This window comes from Paramisgurnus dabryanus, chromosome 6 (genome assembly GCF_030506205.2).
Source record: "Paramisgurnus dabryanus chromosome 6, PD_genome_1.1, whole genome shotgun sequence".
Lineage (NCBI taxonomy): Eukaryota > Metazoa > Chordata > Actinopteri > Cypriniformes > Cobitidae > Paramisgurnus > Paramisgurnus dabryanus.
Genome location: NC_133342.1, coordinates 32,761,599 through 32,778,139, shown reverse-complemented (window position 1 = coordinate 32,778,139; position 16,541 = coordinate 32,761,599). Strand labels below are relative to the sequence as shown.

Here is a 16,541-nt window from a genome sequence, read left to right as displayed (position 1 = left end):
TGCTCAGTTTTGCGTGATATTGTCACGTACTTCCACCATTTAACGTGCCCCTGCCACGACTTTCTTTTCCGTTATAGTTTCACGTATTGGTTACTCAACAGTTTTTCCTATTTTCTTACAATTGTCGCTTCGGTTTGGGGTTACAAAAACTTTGTTACATAAAATCTAACCCAAACCGTCAGGCAACAATGGTTTAAAAAGCATAGGAAAAAAATAGTATAAATCAATACTTTGAGTGACATCGTAACACAAACAGCAAATCTAACCCCAAACCGAACCGACAATTGTTTAAAAAAAACAGTTGAGTAACATTAGGTGAAACTGACACGGAAAAGAAAGTCGTGGCAGGGGCATGTAAAATGGTGGAAATACGTGACAATGTCACGCAAAACTGGGCAAAATAACGCGTGACTATTTCACAGAAATTTGTGACAAATTCCTTATTAACAATCACAAATTAATTGAATGTAAAATAACATCCTACAACATTTAGACCTATCACCTATTGCTGCTTTCATTACAAATGTAGAAAAGTTGGATTTTGTGTACTCACTTGAATTTACATGCAATTTTGTGCCAGATCCAAAGATCACTTTTCCATATCCATCATTCACACAATGTGAAGCTTCATTACTTTAACTGACTGCAGTGCACTCAATGCATATTTTGCAAATAGTCAACACTGTATCTATAAACTACACAATTTTTTTAACACACTAAATATACCACATTTTCTTACATACTTGGTGTAAAGTTCAAGTCTTAACGAAGGTATAACAATGTTCAGCAATAATGCAGTTGGATTGTTCTTGTTTATACATAAGACAAGAGTGTAAAGTGCAAAATAAAATAAATTTTACCTGAATTTACAATGAGTTTTGTGCCCTTCCCAAATATTACTTTCTCAGCTCCAGAATAAGTCACACACGATTACACTGCTATACAAAAACATACTGGCTGTTCAAGGGGAACAAACTTTAGTTTACACTGAGCTGTCGAACTTTCTTGTAACTTTAAGATCATTCTGTAATGAAGAAAACTGAACATTTTATTAAAGAATGATCTTAAAGTTATACAGAATGATATAAAGTTACAATTTTCCTTGAGGATGACATAACTATTTAACAATTTTCTCTGCGGACAACATTAAAAACATGAATACATGAACATCAACAGGCTTCACCCAAAGCTAAGGAATACCTTCACTGTTTCTCGCTTGCGGTATACAATCTTTCAGACTTTGTCCAACCAGCCTCATCCCTTACAATATTCAAGAAACAGCTAAAACATATCTTTTCCATAAACACTTGACACAAACATGTTGAATGTGCACTCTATCTTTAAAAATAACAAAAATGTAACCTATTTCTCCCACCTCTAACAGATAGCGTGTCTTTAACAATTTTTGAAACTTTATATTTTAGCACTTCTCATATTATTGCCTCCTTAGGATGAACACCTTCCCGATTTTCGCTTATTTGGATGCCTTAATGTAATATAAAATTTAATAAAAGTGCTCGTTTTAGGGACATAGTGACATGCTTAGCTGTTACTAAAAATCTATTTTTAAAATAGCAAACATTTCATTTTAAAAACTACATTTGCATTCATGCCGTAGTGATTTCGAGGTACACTGCAGTTAACATTTTATTTCAAGAGAACCTGGGTGGCATGCACTATTAAGGGCTACCTTTAACATAATGTGGATTAATGTTTAAGATGATTTGAATGGAACTTTTTTATTGGAATCAAATAAATGGAAAAAAATGTAGTTGCTACTCTCTCTAATAAACAAACTTCAGAGACAAAGTGTATAAAGGATGCGCTCTCATGCAAGCAGTACAGCGTATGAACTTACTTGTTTCTACTGTTAATTTTGTGCCTCTCCCAAAATGAAGTTTAGACAGTCCACCAGCATTCACACAAAATGACAGCACACAACAATAACCCTTTACAAGCAACACATACTTATTTTCAGACTTTCAAGTTGTGTCTGCCTTCATTTAAGCAATTCAATTAAAGCTATTTAATTCTAGATCAGTTTGAAGTAATAATGCACTGTGAGCATCACTGATCAACATAAACTTACTTTTCTGGATTATCAATTTTGTGCCTGTCCCAAAGAACATCTTCCCTGCAACTCCAGCATTCACACAATGTGAGACCGCACATCAAAAACCCTCTTTGACATCGCTCACAAGTCTAAGTTTTGCTAATGCAATAAAACTAAATATTTAAAATCGGTTTCGCCGAGTACCAAGCACACTGATAAAATCCTTAACATAATGAAATAACACAAGTAATATGAGTTTATGAGAATCCATATAAAGCACTTACTTGATTCAACTGTTAGTTTAGTTCCAGAGCCAAAATACATTATTCTGTTTCCACTAGCAGTCACACACCAGTTTAAACTTTAACAATAACTCACTGCTCTCACATGAATCAATGCTAAGTGAAATGCACTCCATATAACAATAATTCATTTAAAATATATTTTATCTTCTATTATAAACACTGAATATCTCGTGAATGTCTCTGATGCTCCTTGGGAATCAAACGTATATTCTTGACTTGGCTAATGCGATGCTGAAATGTAAACCTACAATTCATGTATTTTCACATACTTAATATGTTTTTATACAGGTGTTTTTTTTTTGTTATTTTACAAAGATAAACTGTATTTTAAATAACTAATAAAAGCCGTATATTTACAGGGTAGTTGTATTTCATGTATTTTCACATAATTTATCTGTTTTTCTACAGTTTTATAACAGTATTATTAACAGTATTAACAGTTATTAACAGTTATTAACAGTAATATTCTGTAATGTACTGTTAACAATTATTAACAGTAATATTCTGTAATTTAATGAATTAGGACTGTAAAAGATTCTCTGTAAAACAGGTTAAATTCTGTAAAATTTTACCGTAATTTGACGGAATTTCTCTGGCAACTTTGCTGCCAGAGATTTACCGTTTTTTTACGGATTTTTTTTTTTTACAGTGATATGCAACTATGGGACTTTTGTTGAGATTTTAACAAGGTAATAAAGAAATGGCTCTCTAAAGAACTTGTGACTATGTATTTTAGTGTAGTAAAAGGCCAAAAAAATGTATCTGGATTAAATCATTAAGTAGTTGCAGTGCATGTGCCCCACATAAACCCCATGTTGTTTACATGAGAATTAATCACCCAGCCATACATGACTAAACCAAGTGAAGCAATATACCAGGCAAAACTATATTAAAAGTGTTTCGTAACGTATACAAACAAATACTTGCCTGATTTAACAACGAGTTTTGTTCCAGCACCAAAAATAATTTTGTAAGTTCCTGTATTCACACAGAGCTACAACCTATATCAAATACCCCATGCAGCATCTATCATTGCTGAGAAAAACATTATAGATTTATTAAGTGTTAAATATGGAATAGTAGTTCCGAAAAACATGTTTTTCTCTCTCTTACACAATGAAATCTTGTGTAATGTTGGGGTTAATAGGATGGGCCTGCTTTATCAGTAATAGGACAGAAACAGTAGTACATATGATCGCTGTAATGAACTGTTAATAAACTAAAAGGTACTGATCTTGATTTTTTACTTACTTGAGATAATGGTAACTTTTGTCCCTTTGCCAAAAACAAGTTTGTCCGTATTAGTCACACAGCATTACAGGCTTTGACAACAACCTGTGACTTACTACAGTATATTACTACAAGCTATTATCAATAACTTATTATTTGTATATGTTCTTGATAGTGATTGATGATTTGAAAAACTGAATTAGGCAAGAATTATTACATGTATTAAAGTAGTTGAATTAATTTAGCTACTTTAGTCCACATGGGATATTTTATCTTTATCTGTATGGTTGACATCTACAAAGTTATAGTGTTGCATATTAAATCTTCTTTTTAATGTTCTAAGATTCATTAGATAAAAAACACACAGATTTCGCTAACCAATGACTAAACCAAATGAGACAAAACAACAAAGGCACAACAATTCAAATTCTTTGCTGCCTTACATTTTTTTTTTGTTTAATCAACTCAGATTTACAAGTCATTTCAACTCAATATTATTTGAGTTGCTACAACTTAAAATGAAGTTGATACATTTCAACGATATTTCTAGTCAAGATAAATAACAGTAAGTTGACTTCTAAATCTGAGTTGATTAAACAAAATTTAAGGCAGGAAAGACTTTTTTACACTGCAATGTTATAAAGACACAAATGATGTAAACTACTTAGACAAATACTCGCCTGATTCAACAATAAGTTTTGTTCCACTGCCGAAGATAATCTGGTTAGTATTTCTATTCACACACAGCTACAGCCTATAGCAAATACTCCATACTCATATACACACACGCTATACCTTTAAGTAAATAACTATAACTGGACCTAAACAGACTGAAAGAGAACCAAAAATGGTTCTTTTATGGCATCACACATTTTAAGTATATGAGCAACTAAAACTATTTACATTTTAATAGGGCTGTGGACATTTCTTATTGAAGTTATAAGCTTCATACCTGAATTTACAGTCAGTTTTGTTCCGCTTCCAAAAAATATCTTCCAATTTCCTCCACTACTAGTCACACAGTGATTTATGCACCTACAAATACACACTGATGGCACCCATATACATATAGTAATGTCATTGAAAATGCTATACATGATGTAATTTAACTTTTTTGCAATGAATCCCTATAATTGTCTTTTCTAAGCATCTCCAGTATGCACGTTTATAATATTGCACATGCTTGCTAATTTTCAAAGATGTTAGATACTCAAAATACTCACTTGACTGAATTTGTAAATCTATTCCTGGTGCAAACAGCAGCTTGCGATATCTACCACCAGAATTCACACTGTATAAAACAACATACACTTTACCTATCTGAGCACAATAGCTCTCAGTCACCAAACTCTAGTCACTTTATGTAGCTAATTTGTTCATTACATATGTCATAACATACAGATATAACTACTTCAAGAGTTAATATAAAGATAAAAGACTATAAAATATTTATTACAATCAACCCATCATATGGAACCACACACTGCACAGAATGCTACTAACCCGTATAAACAACAGATACCAGACAAAGGCTTTAAATCCAGTAAGTCGGTGTGCCCAATAAACCAAATTTTACATAAAGAACCAAAAACTCAAATGGAATAAACACAAAAGTATTCTGATGTAAACTGCTCAGAAAAATACTCGCCTGATTCAACAATGAGTTTTGTTCCCCTTCCAAAGATAATCTTGTCAGTATTTGTATTCACACACAGCTACAGCCTATAGCAAATACTCATATACACACAAGCTATACCTTCAAGTAAATAACTAACTGCACATAAATAGTAAAAGTTGTAAAAGAGAGATATAGTGCTTGTAATGTTACAATATACGGTGTCATTTATTCCTCAGCCATTAAGTTATTTTTATGTTATTTTAATGTTATTCTCACTCTCACTCACCTATTACCAGCCTACAATGTGTCTGGGCACAACATATTTTGAAATGACCCCTTAATATGCACACAAATAGCATTAAAATTAGGGCTGCACAATATATCGTTTCAGCATTGGCATCGCAATGTGTGCATCTGCAATAATCATATAGCATTTTCTTTTTAAAGTAAACTATTTCGGATGCCTTTCACCATTAAACCTTGTGATAGACTTTTTGTCTGGGTGTAAAACCAACTATTTGCAACTATTTTCCTCAAGTTGCCATCCCAAAGCAATACAAGAAATGCTCGACAGAAGTTAATTCCTCTCAAACAGAGCTTTTTAAGTCATAATATACATTGCAGAAAAACAAAACACCGCAATGTCAATATTGTGCAGACCTAATTCAAATGAATGTTCTCATCTCATCAAATACAGTGAAAGTTACACTTACTTGTTTCTACAATAAGCTTTGTTCCACTCCCAAATGTTATCTTTGCGCCACCAGCATTCACACAGTTTCACATCTCTATTCAAAAACCTCACTGTGATTCTCTTCTGGGATATTTTTTATTTTATTAAATTCACTGCTTGATAGATAAAAGCATGCATCTTTGGCTTCGTTACACAATACATTGAAGTGTAAAACAAACCCTTTTAAATTTTGTATCACATGATAACTGCCTGTAAGAATAGTTCATGAACTGGTTTGATACAAATGAATGCAGTGCATCTAATGTTTATATCATTTCTATTTTTGTACTAACACAATTGAATCTACTTACTTGAGGAGACGATAAGATTGGTTCCATAACCAAAAATCAGCTTATTTCCAGCACCAACATTCACACAGCAGATCACTCAACTACAATAACCATATCCTCCATTTAGTTATAAACTACATTAACACAGAAAAACACTTACCTCTGTTTTCAGGATATAAATATAAAAAAATCTTGCTATTCTGCTATTCTTTACACAACATAAGAATAAATTGTTTTATTTTTTATTTATATGTTTTAATAAGTACAGTCATGTAATAATATCAGTACTAATAGAATGTATTATTGCTATAAAAGCATTTAATATGTAATAGTTTCAGCTTTCCTCTGTTTTTTTTTACTTTCAATAAGTTTATACTTGATCTAATTATTGAAGTTTAGTAAGTTTTAAGATTTTTAAGAGTTTTACATTAACAAAACTCAATAAGTTTGTTTAACAGATCTTTCATTTGTTGAATTTTAAGTGCAAACTTACTTGAATTGATGAAAAGTTTGATTCCCTGACCAAAGATAATTTTTCCATTGGTGCCTGCATTCACACATGGCTATACATCTATACATAAACCTATGTACGAGATGCAATCTCTAACCACATACTTTCTAGCTTTTTATGTGTTAAATCTGTCTAATTTTACAATCACAGTATTTGCCAAATTTACTTTTTTAAGCAAAGCTGCCATGTTGTAAGTTAGATACAATATGTTTTTGTAAAAACAAGTATACAGTACTTGAATCAGCATGTATACTGTAAATTAGTCTCTAATCTTTAACTTTTTAAATATAGTAACACAATGATACATTTAAAAAGGTGTTAAATGTTTTAGAATCCTAGTTGTATATTGATATCTGTAATATATATATATATATATATATAAATATATTATACACTGTATAAATCTTTTGAAAACTTCTTATTTATAGTTTATAAATGAATAATTATAATATTTTCATAAACAATGAGAACAGAAACTTACCTGAGTCCACAATTAGTTTCGTGCCAGTTCCAAAAATAATCTTGTCATTCCCTCTAGACACACATAGTTTTACACCATAACATAAACTCTGCCTGTCCTGTACCCATCAAACTGTCATTTGTGACAATTTATTGAATGTATTTAAATTAATTTCAAAATAAATACTTTACATTCTATTATAGAGCAAATGTAAACAATTAATTTCATCATTTAAATTGGAATTTTTATCATAAAGATCTAGATTTAGTTGAAAGAAAAGTCAATGAACACTGAAGACAGGGCAGATTTCTGAAATATTGGCATATGTATGCTTTTTACAAAAACATATAAAGTGTTGGTTTGATTACTGAAAAAGATTTCTTTTACTTCCGAAAGTTAAACTGTTTTTGTTCTGTCTACTAACTACTAGCTACATTAACCAACTCTGATCTCAGTTAGTTTATACTAAATAGCAGATAGAATAAACATTCATCCATAATAAAATAACAAATAACCATTTAGGTAATTTGGACGTCAAGATTATCCTTTAATTTACAAGCAATAGTGAATGAAACCTGGATGTTCTTGTTTATCTGAATTTAGTGATTTATTTTATTATTTTCAATTTTGTGAGAAAAAGAAATACAACTTACTTGATTCAACAATAAGCTTGGTACCATGGCCAAATATCACCTTGTTAACACCTATGGCATTCTCACAGTGCTATGATGCCTAACAAATACCCCCTTAACACGGAGAACACCAACTTTGAGCACCAAAGACTGAAACAATATATTATATTACTTCGAAAAATAAGTTAAACTTTATCTAGTCGTTGTTCAGTGACTTCTGGTATGATTGACAGTAATAATAAAACTTAAAACACATTCATTTAAAAGAATATTCAATGCATCAATTATTTTACTTTTTACAAATACTGTACTGTAAATGCGGTATTATTAGAATAGTATTAGTTTGTTCTTGTTGTTAGAGCTTGTTTGTTGGTATTTTTAATTTATTTTTTTGCGGTTATAGAGTTACGGCCGATTTATTTTTATTTTTTATGCAAACCTTGTTTTTAACTTTTTTCTTGCATGACACAAGTCAACGTCAAAGAAAGAATTTTAGAACTTACCTGTTTCTATTCTAAGTTTTATTCCACTCCCAAAGATGATTTGAAGTCCCTGTTTATTCACACTACAGTGAACAGCATGTCAAATACCCTCACCTAAAAATCCACTCATCTGATTGATATTTTTCAAAGTAAATTATAGTGGATACCTATAAATACATTGATTTCATTCATAAGCTTTAAATAATCACAAGCTGTTATGATCACTATGTAAATTTTGCGCTTTTTTTCATCAACCAAAAATATAAAATATAGTTTCAGGACATGCTTCTATGCTTTAAAAGTGTCATTGTAAGTTATTAAAGGGAATACTCACTGGACTGCACAATTAACTTTGTTCCAGATCCCATAAAGAACTTGAAGCCAGATCCAGACGACCACAGTGTTGCATCCTCAGACATAAAACCTCTCGTCACAGGACAGACATAAACAAATTAGTTTTTACACTTAAACTCAGTAATAATATTCAAAAATAATGCATACTATACAATTATAACTTTTCTATTATAAATATAATAATTAACCCATTTATTGCCATTAATTCAACTAATAACATAGTCACTAATGACCTTCATCAGTTATTCTTAAATTACTTTACATAATTTGTTTATTGTTCAATTGTATTATTTATGTTACTGATGTGAAACACAGCAAGAGAGAAAATACTTAAGTATCTTTATAAAATCACTAATAATACTGCATTAATGCTTAAATGACCTCACATATGTGACCCAGTCTGTAAAAGCCCAGCTAAAGAAGATTTATTATTTAGGTTTTATACATAAAATTATGTTAAAGAGCATTCTGTGAAAATATAACCTTGATATCTTTAATATTGACTGATTCAATGAGTGAAATCAAACTTTGATGCTCTTATAATTAGATTATAAGTCACAGAAAAAGTGACATATAATGGGATATTTTGCAGTAAAGCCCATTTAATACATACATACATACATTCAACTGAAGATCAGTTTAGGTTATTTCTTACCTGAATGTCCATCCTCAGATCCTGCATACTGTATCTGATCCTAGGATAATTCAGCACTTCCTGTGCATAAAACAATGATTTAATGCATTTTATACATGTATGAGTTTAGCTACACATGTCACTACTGAAACATCATTCCAAACCAAAGCACAAAAAAAACTTTGTCAACCCTGAAAATGTAGCCTGTGTGAAGATAACAGTTCAAATGGGAGATAGATGGTAGTTCAGATCTTGAAATAGACAGCAGTGTTCTACTGGCCTAGTTTGACTGTGACATATGGGCACATCTTATTATTTTTGTACTATACATACAGTACATGCACTAGCAATGTCTGCACAAGCAATGTAATAAAATAAAATGTATCTGTTTTGTCTACTACATCTGCTCTGTTTGTAGCTCTACAACCAAAAATGCATACAATTCTTGGATTTCTAAGAAAATGTATAAGTAATCACAGTAATGGTAAACACTGACCTTAGTTTAAATCAGACATTTTATACCAAGTAGAGCTCAGTAAGGATTACACAGACTGTCCAATTTGTCAGGCCAGTAAACTCACACCTTTGTGGTAGTTGTGGTTCTCATATTCAACAAACTTACTTAAACACAGATACTTTAGCAAATTTCTAAAGACACATATATCAAATTTTACATCTGATGTATATGAAGGTGTGTAATTTATGATGTGTGTGACTTTGACATTTTTGGTAGCACTTTACAAATATTTAATTTGTTAATATTCCTTACGCACATTGGCTAACACTAACAATGATCAATAGTTCTATGCATTTATTAATCTTAGTAAATGTTTATTTCAGCACTTACTAATACACTTTTAACATAAAAATTGTGTCTGTTAAAACAAACAATAAACAACAGTGTTGGTATATTAAATAGCATTAACAAAGTTTTTAAAATGCTGTGACAATACAGTACTGTGCAAAAGTTTTAATGTCCAGTCTTATTTATTTTTCACTTTTTTAAGATACAAACAGAAAATACAGGAAATATGTACACAAAATTAAAAACAAAACCATTTTCAGAACTAAAAGTTTTCCTCAGGCATCAGTCAGTATTTAGTGTGACCTATCTTGGCACGAAACACATCTTGAGCTCTTTTGAGGAGACTGAAGTCTTGAAGTCATTCGATTAGAATTAGAAATTAGGATTTAATTTCATTTAGGTTTAAGAGATCCTCCGGTTTCCTGCTATTGCTCAAGTGGAAGGGGAGTTTACCCTAAATACTTGACACTTCAGCTTCATACTTTTGTAAATTTTAATACTATATACACATTTCCTGTATTTTCTGGAGGTATCCTAATAAAAAGACTAAGAAATAATTATGCATGATCAATATACAATTGCAACAACAAATCTAATGGTAGCATGGTGCCCTAAAACTTTAGCACAGTACTGTATATTGTTAATTTATTTTTAAGTTTATATTAAAATTAAACCTAATCATAAAGTTTTTTTTAAATGCAGAATTTGTTAATAATATAACTTGTTTGAAATACTGTTGGTCAGTTTCCAGAACCGGGTTTATATTAATTCAGGACTAGGCCTTAGTTATATCAGGACATTAAAGTAGTTTTTACAAACATACCTTACAAAAAGACAATACTGGTGTGAATCTTAAGACAAAACAATGGCACTGACATATGTTAAGATATATCAGGGCAAGGTGTTTTTAAATATAATGGCAGCTGAAACATGCATTTTAATCTAGGATAAACCCTGTCCTGAAAACTGTCACGTACTAATTGGGTACTATAGTACAAATAGTTTTCCACTAGGGGTCACTGAAGTCTACAAAGAAGAACATTCAGAATTGATGTGCAACATTCCAGTAAACACCGCAAGAGGGCGGTATAATTCATAATTAATTACAAGTGAACTATACTAGTCAACATTTGAAGTGGATCAAAAAAGTTTATCAAAGTTGTCCTGAGACAAGAATGGGTATTAGGGATTGGTTTTATGTCAACTTTTTTGAATGGTTTTGATCCACTTCGAATGTTGACTAGTGTAGTACCAAGCTGACTATTTTAACCTCCAAAGACCCGAGCAATGGTTTGGTTTGAATTTTAGATTTCTTCCAGCTAGTTGGGGTTAGAAAGAACCAATAAATATAATTATTTATTTATTTTTTAACATGAAGCAGTGTAATTGTCCAAGTTTGTGTACAACAGGTTCCAGTTACACAGAATTAAGTTTTATTGTGCAAACAACAAAAAATGGCAAAGTATGTGGACCCACCAGGTCTTAGGAGGTTAATGAAGGACATACTTCTCTTAATACAAATTAATTAAAGAATTAATACTTTTATATATTTGATATAATTTCAGTGATTTGAATATAAAAATATATACTAACCTTAATGTCTCACAAGACTTACACTTATATACTGACCTTACATCTCAAAAGTAATCAGTGGTCTAAAAAAGTGGATTGACAAATTTTTTTTGTGGCAGAATTGTTTTCATCAATTTAAGTTAAAGTTATGTAATATATTATAAACACTGCAGAAACTGTGGCGTTAGACTTTAAGGCTTGTTTACAGCTGTCTCGCTCTCTAATGCACACAGTGGAAAAAAAACTTTTAAAACGCAGAGTTTCTTGGAAGCCAAAGCGAGCAGTAGATCTTAATCTGAAAGTGTGGGTTGAGTGTGTCTCTGCCACATATGTGCTGTTGAAACTGTGGTTTAGATGCATACTCATATGAAACTTCACCTTCATAAATGAATTTTATTATTTTATATTTTTTTGGAATAATCATATTACAAGTAAATTGGATAAACAATTAGACAATGTTATTAGACAATAACAAAAGTGAAACATTTGTAACATCACTGTGTAATTGTAAAATTAGACTGTGACATTTTGTAAAAAAAAAAAAAAAAAAATATTTAACATCCTTCATTTTCTACCTTTCTAAGTTTTGTTTGTAACAAAGTCTTAAAATGCATATATAAAAAATTTAAGCATTGCAAAGCATAATTTTCACTATAGCTCAGAAATTAATCTAAATGTCAAGAGAGTCTACAAAACACTTTTTATTTTATCTACATATCATTTTCCTTTATGTAACATTAATTACCAAAGAGTTGCAAATACTGACATTGTGGCTTGCTATAAACGCCCTTATCTGTGTAGAAACGTCCCAAATTGTTCAGATTTGACCGAAATTCATAATTAACAAAATTTACCTCAAACTAGAAATGCTTTCACAGACATCAAAACATTGATTGCAACACATTTAGCAAGCAGAATTCTCAGACCTGTCACAAGTAGGGTCATGGAGTTCGTTTTAGGATTACCTAAAATGAAACAAAAATGAATATAAAATTTAAATGCACAATTTACAACATATCTGTATAAAATACATAAAATATAAAAAAGTTAAATTTTGCATAAAAATACAATTTTATACAAAGTGTAAAATATTCAGGCTTTTCACACAGATTTCAAACATATATATTAACAGTAAAATAAATTGTATTTGTAAGAGTTTGTATTTGATTACTAACCATTGTCTGTTGACACAGAGAGAGAATTACCAGGAGCTTTTGTTGGACAAATCTGTGGAGTCTGTGAATTGTCTTTCTCATCTTTATCTGCAGGAAAACAATTGTAGATATTATTTATTTGTATTAATGAAGATTTTAAAAAATGATATCAAACAAAAAAGGTTTAAACTTTTAAACAAACAAAAAAAAACACTATGTTAAAACAAACTTCAGTACAAACCTGTCACGGGACTGTCAGGAGTTGCCTCAACTTGATCAATTTTGCAAGTTGTAATACTTTTTGGTTTAAAACCAGCATAATAATAGGTTTTACTGCTTGTGGACAAGGCAGCATTATCGGTTTTCAAACTGTTTGCAGTATCTCCATTTAGAATCATGGACTTTTCTCTAGGAAAGAACCCGGCGGCCAGACAAATATCTTGTCCATCGGGTTCTAGCGCGGATAGAATGGACAGTATTGGTGGAGTATTAGGTACATCTTCTGTGGAAAGAAAAAAGAGTTTTAGGAATTTTTCAACCCTTTGGCAAGACTGTATTTACTCCACATGAGTTAATACATTAGACAGTGAAATACACTGTACAAATATAAAACTGCAAAGAAAAAAATAGATAAATGGTCATCAAGACAAAAACAACACTGCTAAAAAATAAAGTTTTTTTCACTTAAAAGTATAAGTAAAAAAACTAAATTTTTAGGTGTTACCAACTAAAGTAATTATTTAGTTGATCCAACTTTCCACTTTTTACAGTGTAGTTTTTAGCAGTTTTTTAGTCATTTATCAAGAATGTATTTACTTTACATGGGGTAATATGCCTACGCTATTTACATACAAACATCATGTTTTATATTTGAAAAGCAATCTTTATTTCAAAGAAAAAAACTACACTGTAAAAAGTGAAAAGTTGGATCAACTATTAAAATCACTTTAATACATAAAATGTTTCACAAACTATTTTTCATATAAAAGTATAAGTTGAAAAAACAACTGAAGTTTTTTTTTAAGTTGATCCAACTTTTCACTTTTTACAGTATAGTTTTCAGCAGTTTTTCAGTCATTCATCAAGACTGTGTTTACTTAACATTGGGTATTACATTAAACGGTAAAATACGCTCTTTACATACAAACAGCATGTTTTATATTTGAAAGCAATCTTTATTCAAAGAAAAAAAAACTACACTGTAAAAAGTAAAAAGTTGCATCAACTTTAAGAATTACTTTTTTAATACATTTTTTCACAAAGTATTTTTCATATAAAAGTATAAGTTGAAAACAACAAGTTTTTTTAAGTTGATCCAACTTTTCACTTTTTAGTTTTCAGCAGTTTTTCAGTCATTCATCAAGACTGTATTAATTTTACATTGGGTAATACATTAAACAGTAAAATATGCTGTACAAATACAAACAGCATGTTTTATATTTGAGATGCAATCATTATTTCAAAGAAAAAACTACATTTTTAAAAAGTGAAAAGTTGGATCAACTTTAAAAATGACTTCAATTATTTCAACTTAAACATATTTTTTAGGTGTTACCAACTAAAGTAATTTTTTTAGTTAGTCAAACTTTTCACTTTTTACAGTGTAGTTTTCAGCAGTTTTTCAGTCATTCATCAAGTCTGTATTTACTTCACATTGGGCAGTAAAATACGCTGTACACATACAAAACAGCATGTTTTATCATTATTTCAGTTCAAGCCTTGAAATTATTTGATGCAGAAAATATCAGGCTATGAACAAATGAAATTACCACGCGTGCTTGCATTAGAGGAACAAGCATCGGCACCGTTTGTGATCACTTTTATGCTGAACACATTACTTCAAGACCAAATCCTAGGATTATTTTTAACTCAACAGCACATGTTTTGGAGTAAAAGCTTGTGATAATTAAACAGAAAAACTTACTTGGTACGACGGTGAGGGATATCGGCTTTCCGAATGTTAAAGGATCAGTAGCTGAAAATGCACCGCTACGGTAACCCTTACAAAAACACCTCAGACTCTACATCCACCATATGACTTACAAACTGCCCTAAACCAGCCCAGTGAACTAAAACTAAATGATCAAAAATCCTGCTTTCACTACATTAGGTGAACGGGTTAAACAACTGCATAACCACCATCTTGAAAATTGATTTACTTACTTGGTATGACGGTGAGACGGATGGGATCTCCAAAAGTTAGTGGGGTCTCCACTTCATTCAGCCCCCTGACAATATCCTTGAGTAATAGAAACTATCCTAACATCTCAAGAAACATATTATAAAGTGATCTGAACTGATGATGTAAAGTATCCAGTTGAAAAATTCAAGGATGCAATATTTTACAAGATTTCCAGTTGATGGTGTGTAGCCATGTTCATTCTTCACCCACTCCATTTTAAACACATGCAGGTCGCTGGAACAAAACCTTTCAAATTTGAGACAACAACACTAAGAGTATCCATCCTGTGGTGGTCCAGACATCCAGTTTGATTGATTATGGACTACTTTATAATTCTAGTTCATAAGCAGACAATCATCAGTTTTTGTACGGCACGTAATGTAAAATTTGTCACTGTGGTAGTCCACCCCACGACGGAAAACGCCAGCACAAAATCTACATGCAGATTAAACTGCTATCTGAAGGGTTTGTCTTACAACAAAGTTTAAGAAATATAGTTTCCTTAACTAAAAAGTGAAATATTGTCTTTCCAAAAAGCTTCTGATTAAAATCCAGAGTCGTGAATGAGACAGAGCAGTGTGAGGAGAATCATTCAGAGTAGTGACAGACTGCAGTGACTCTGTGAGGTTCATGCAGAGGTTTTTGTACGAGTCCAAACCAGAAATGAATCACTGTGGTACCCCAGTCCACACAGTGGCATATGTCTCAACAAAAACCCACAACATTTTACCGTGTGAAAGCAGAACGGCAAGTAAAAAACTTCAGACAACATTTGGAAGGACAGATTTGTAGCTGCAGTCTTAATATTTAAATAGATTGATATAACAAAGATCCCAATAATCAAAATAATTCTGTGTTGTTACAAATAATACATTTTTAAGACCAATTTGTTGATGATCACTTGCTTAAAATATTGTATTTTCACATAAACACACATGAAACTTGTTACAAAAGTAAAATAAAAGTTTTCTGCACTGTAAAAAATTTCTGTTGAAATTACAGTATTACTGGCAGCTGGTTCGCGGTAACTTACTGTAGATTTTACATTTATGTTATTTACTAGTAACAGTTTGTTCAAAGTTAAATGAACATGAAACATTTTCAGTCTTTATCTTCTACAGTAAGTTACTGGCAACCAGCTGCATAATTACAGCTATTTTTTACACTGTAGTATTTTAACGTTTTGCAACGTAACAAACTTAAAGCGATAGTTCAGCAAATAATGAAAATTACCAATTAATGAATAATAACTACCTTTCAATAGCAGCCAATGAACATTATGTATAGCATATGATGCGTAAGATCCGGTGAGAATAGACACTCGAGAACCGTGCGTTGTGAATTGTTTAAGCTATAGATTGGGATAACTTGATATCTAGGGCCCTATAAATTCCGTTTTATTTTTTTCCAAATTCCGTTTTCTCCGGTTTAAGTTTTGCAAATTCTGTTTTATCCGTTTTAATTTAGGCCAATTATTTTTTTTTACCCTTTACTGTTATTTTAGTCATAAAAGAGTGTGCCTTTAA

General features: G+C 31.1%; 1 protein-coding gene across 1 annotated transcript; it reads right to left on the bottom strand.

Annotated features, from left to right (window-relative positions):
- Window positions 1-12,052: 12,052 nt before the first annotated feature.
- trdc (T-cell receptor delta constant) lies at window positions 12,053-15,230 on the bottom strand. Its single transcript, XM_065276934.1, has 5 exons — window positions 15,180-15,230; window positions 14,758-14,833; window positions 13,075-13,335; window positions 12,855-12,941; window positions 12,053-12,644 (listed from the first exon to the last, which is right to left on the bottom strand). The coding sequence occupies exons 1-5, from the start codon at window positions 15,228-15,230 to the stop codon at window positions 12,535-12,537; spliced, it is 585 nt and encodes a 194-aa protein (XP_065133006.1). The 3' UTR covers window positions 12,053-12,534.
- Window positions 15,231-16,541: the final 1,311 nt, after the last annotated feature.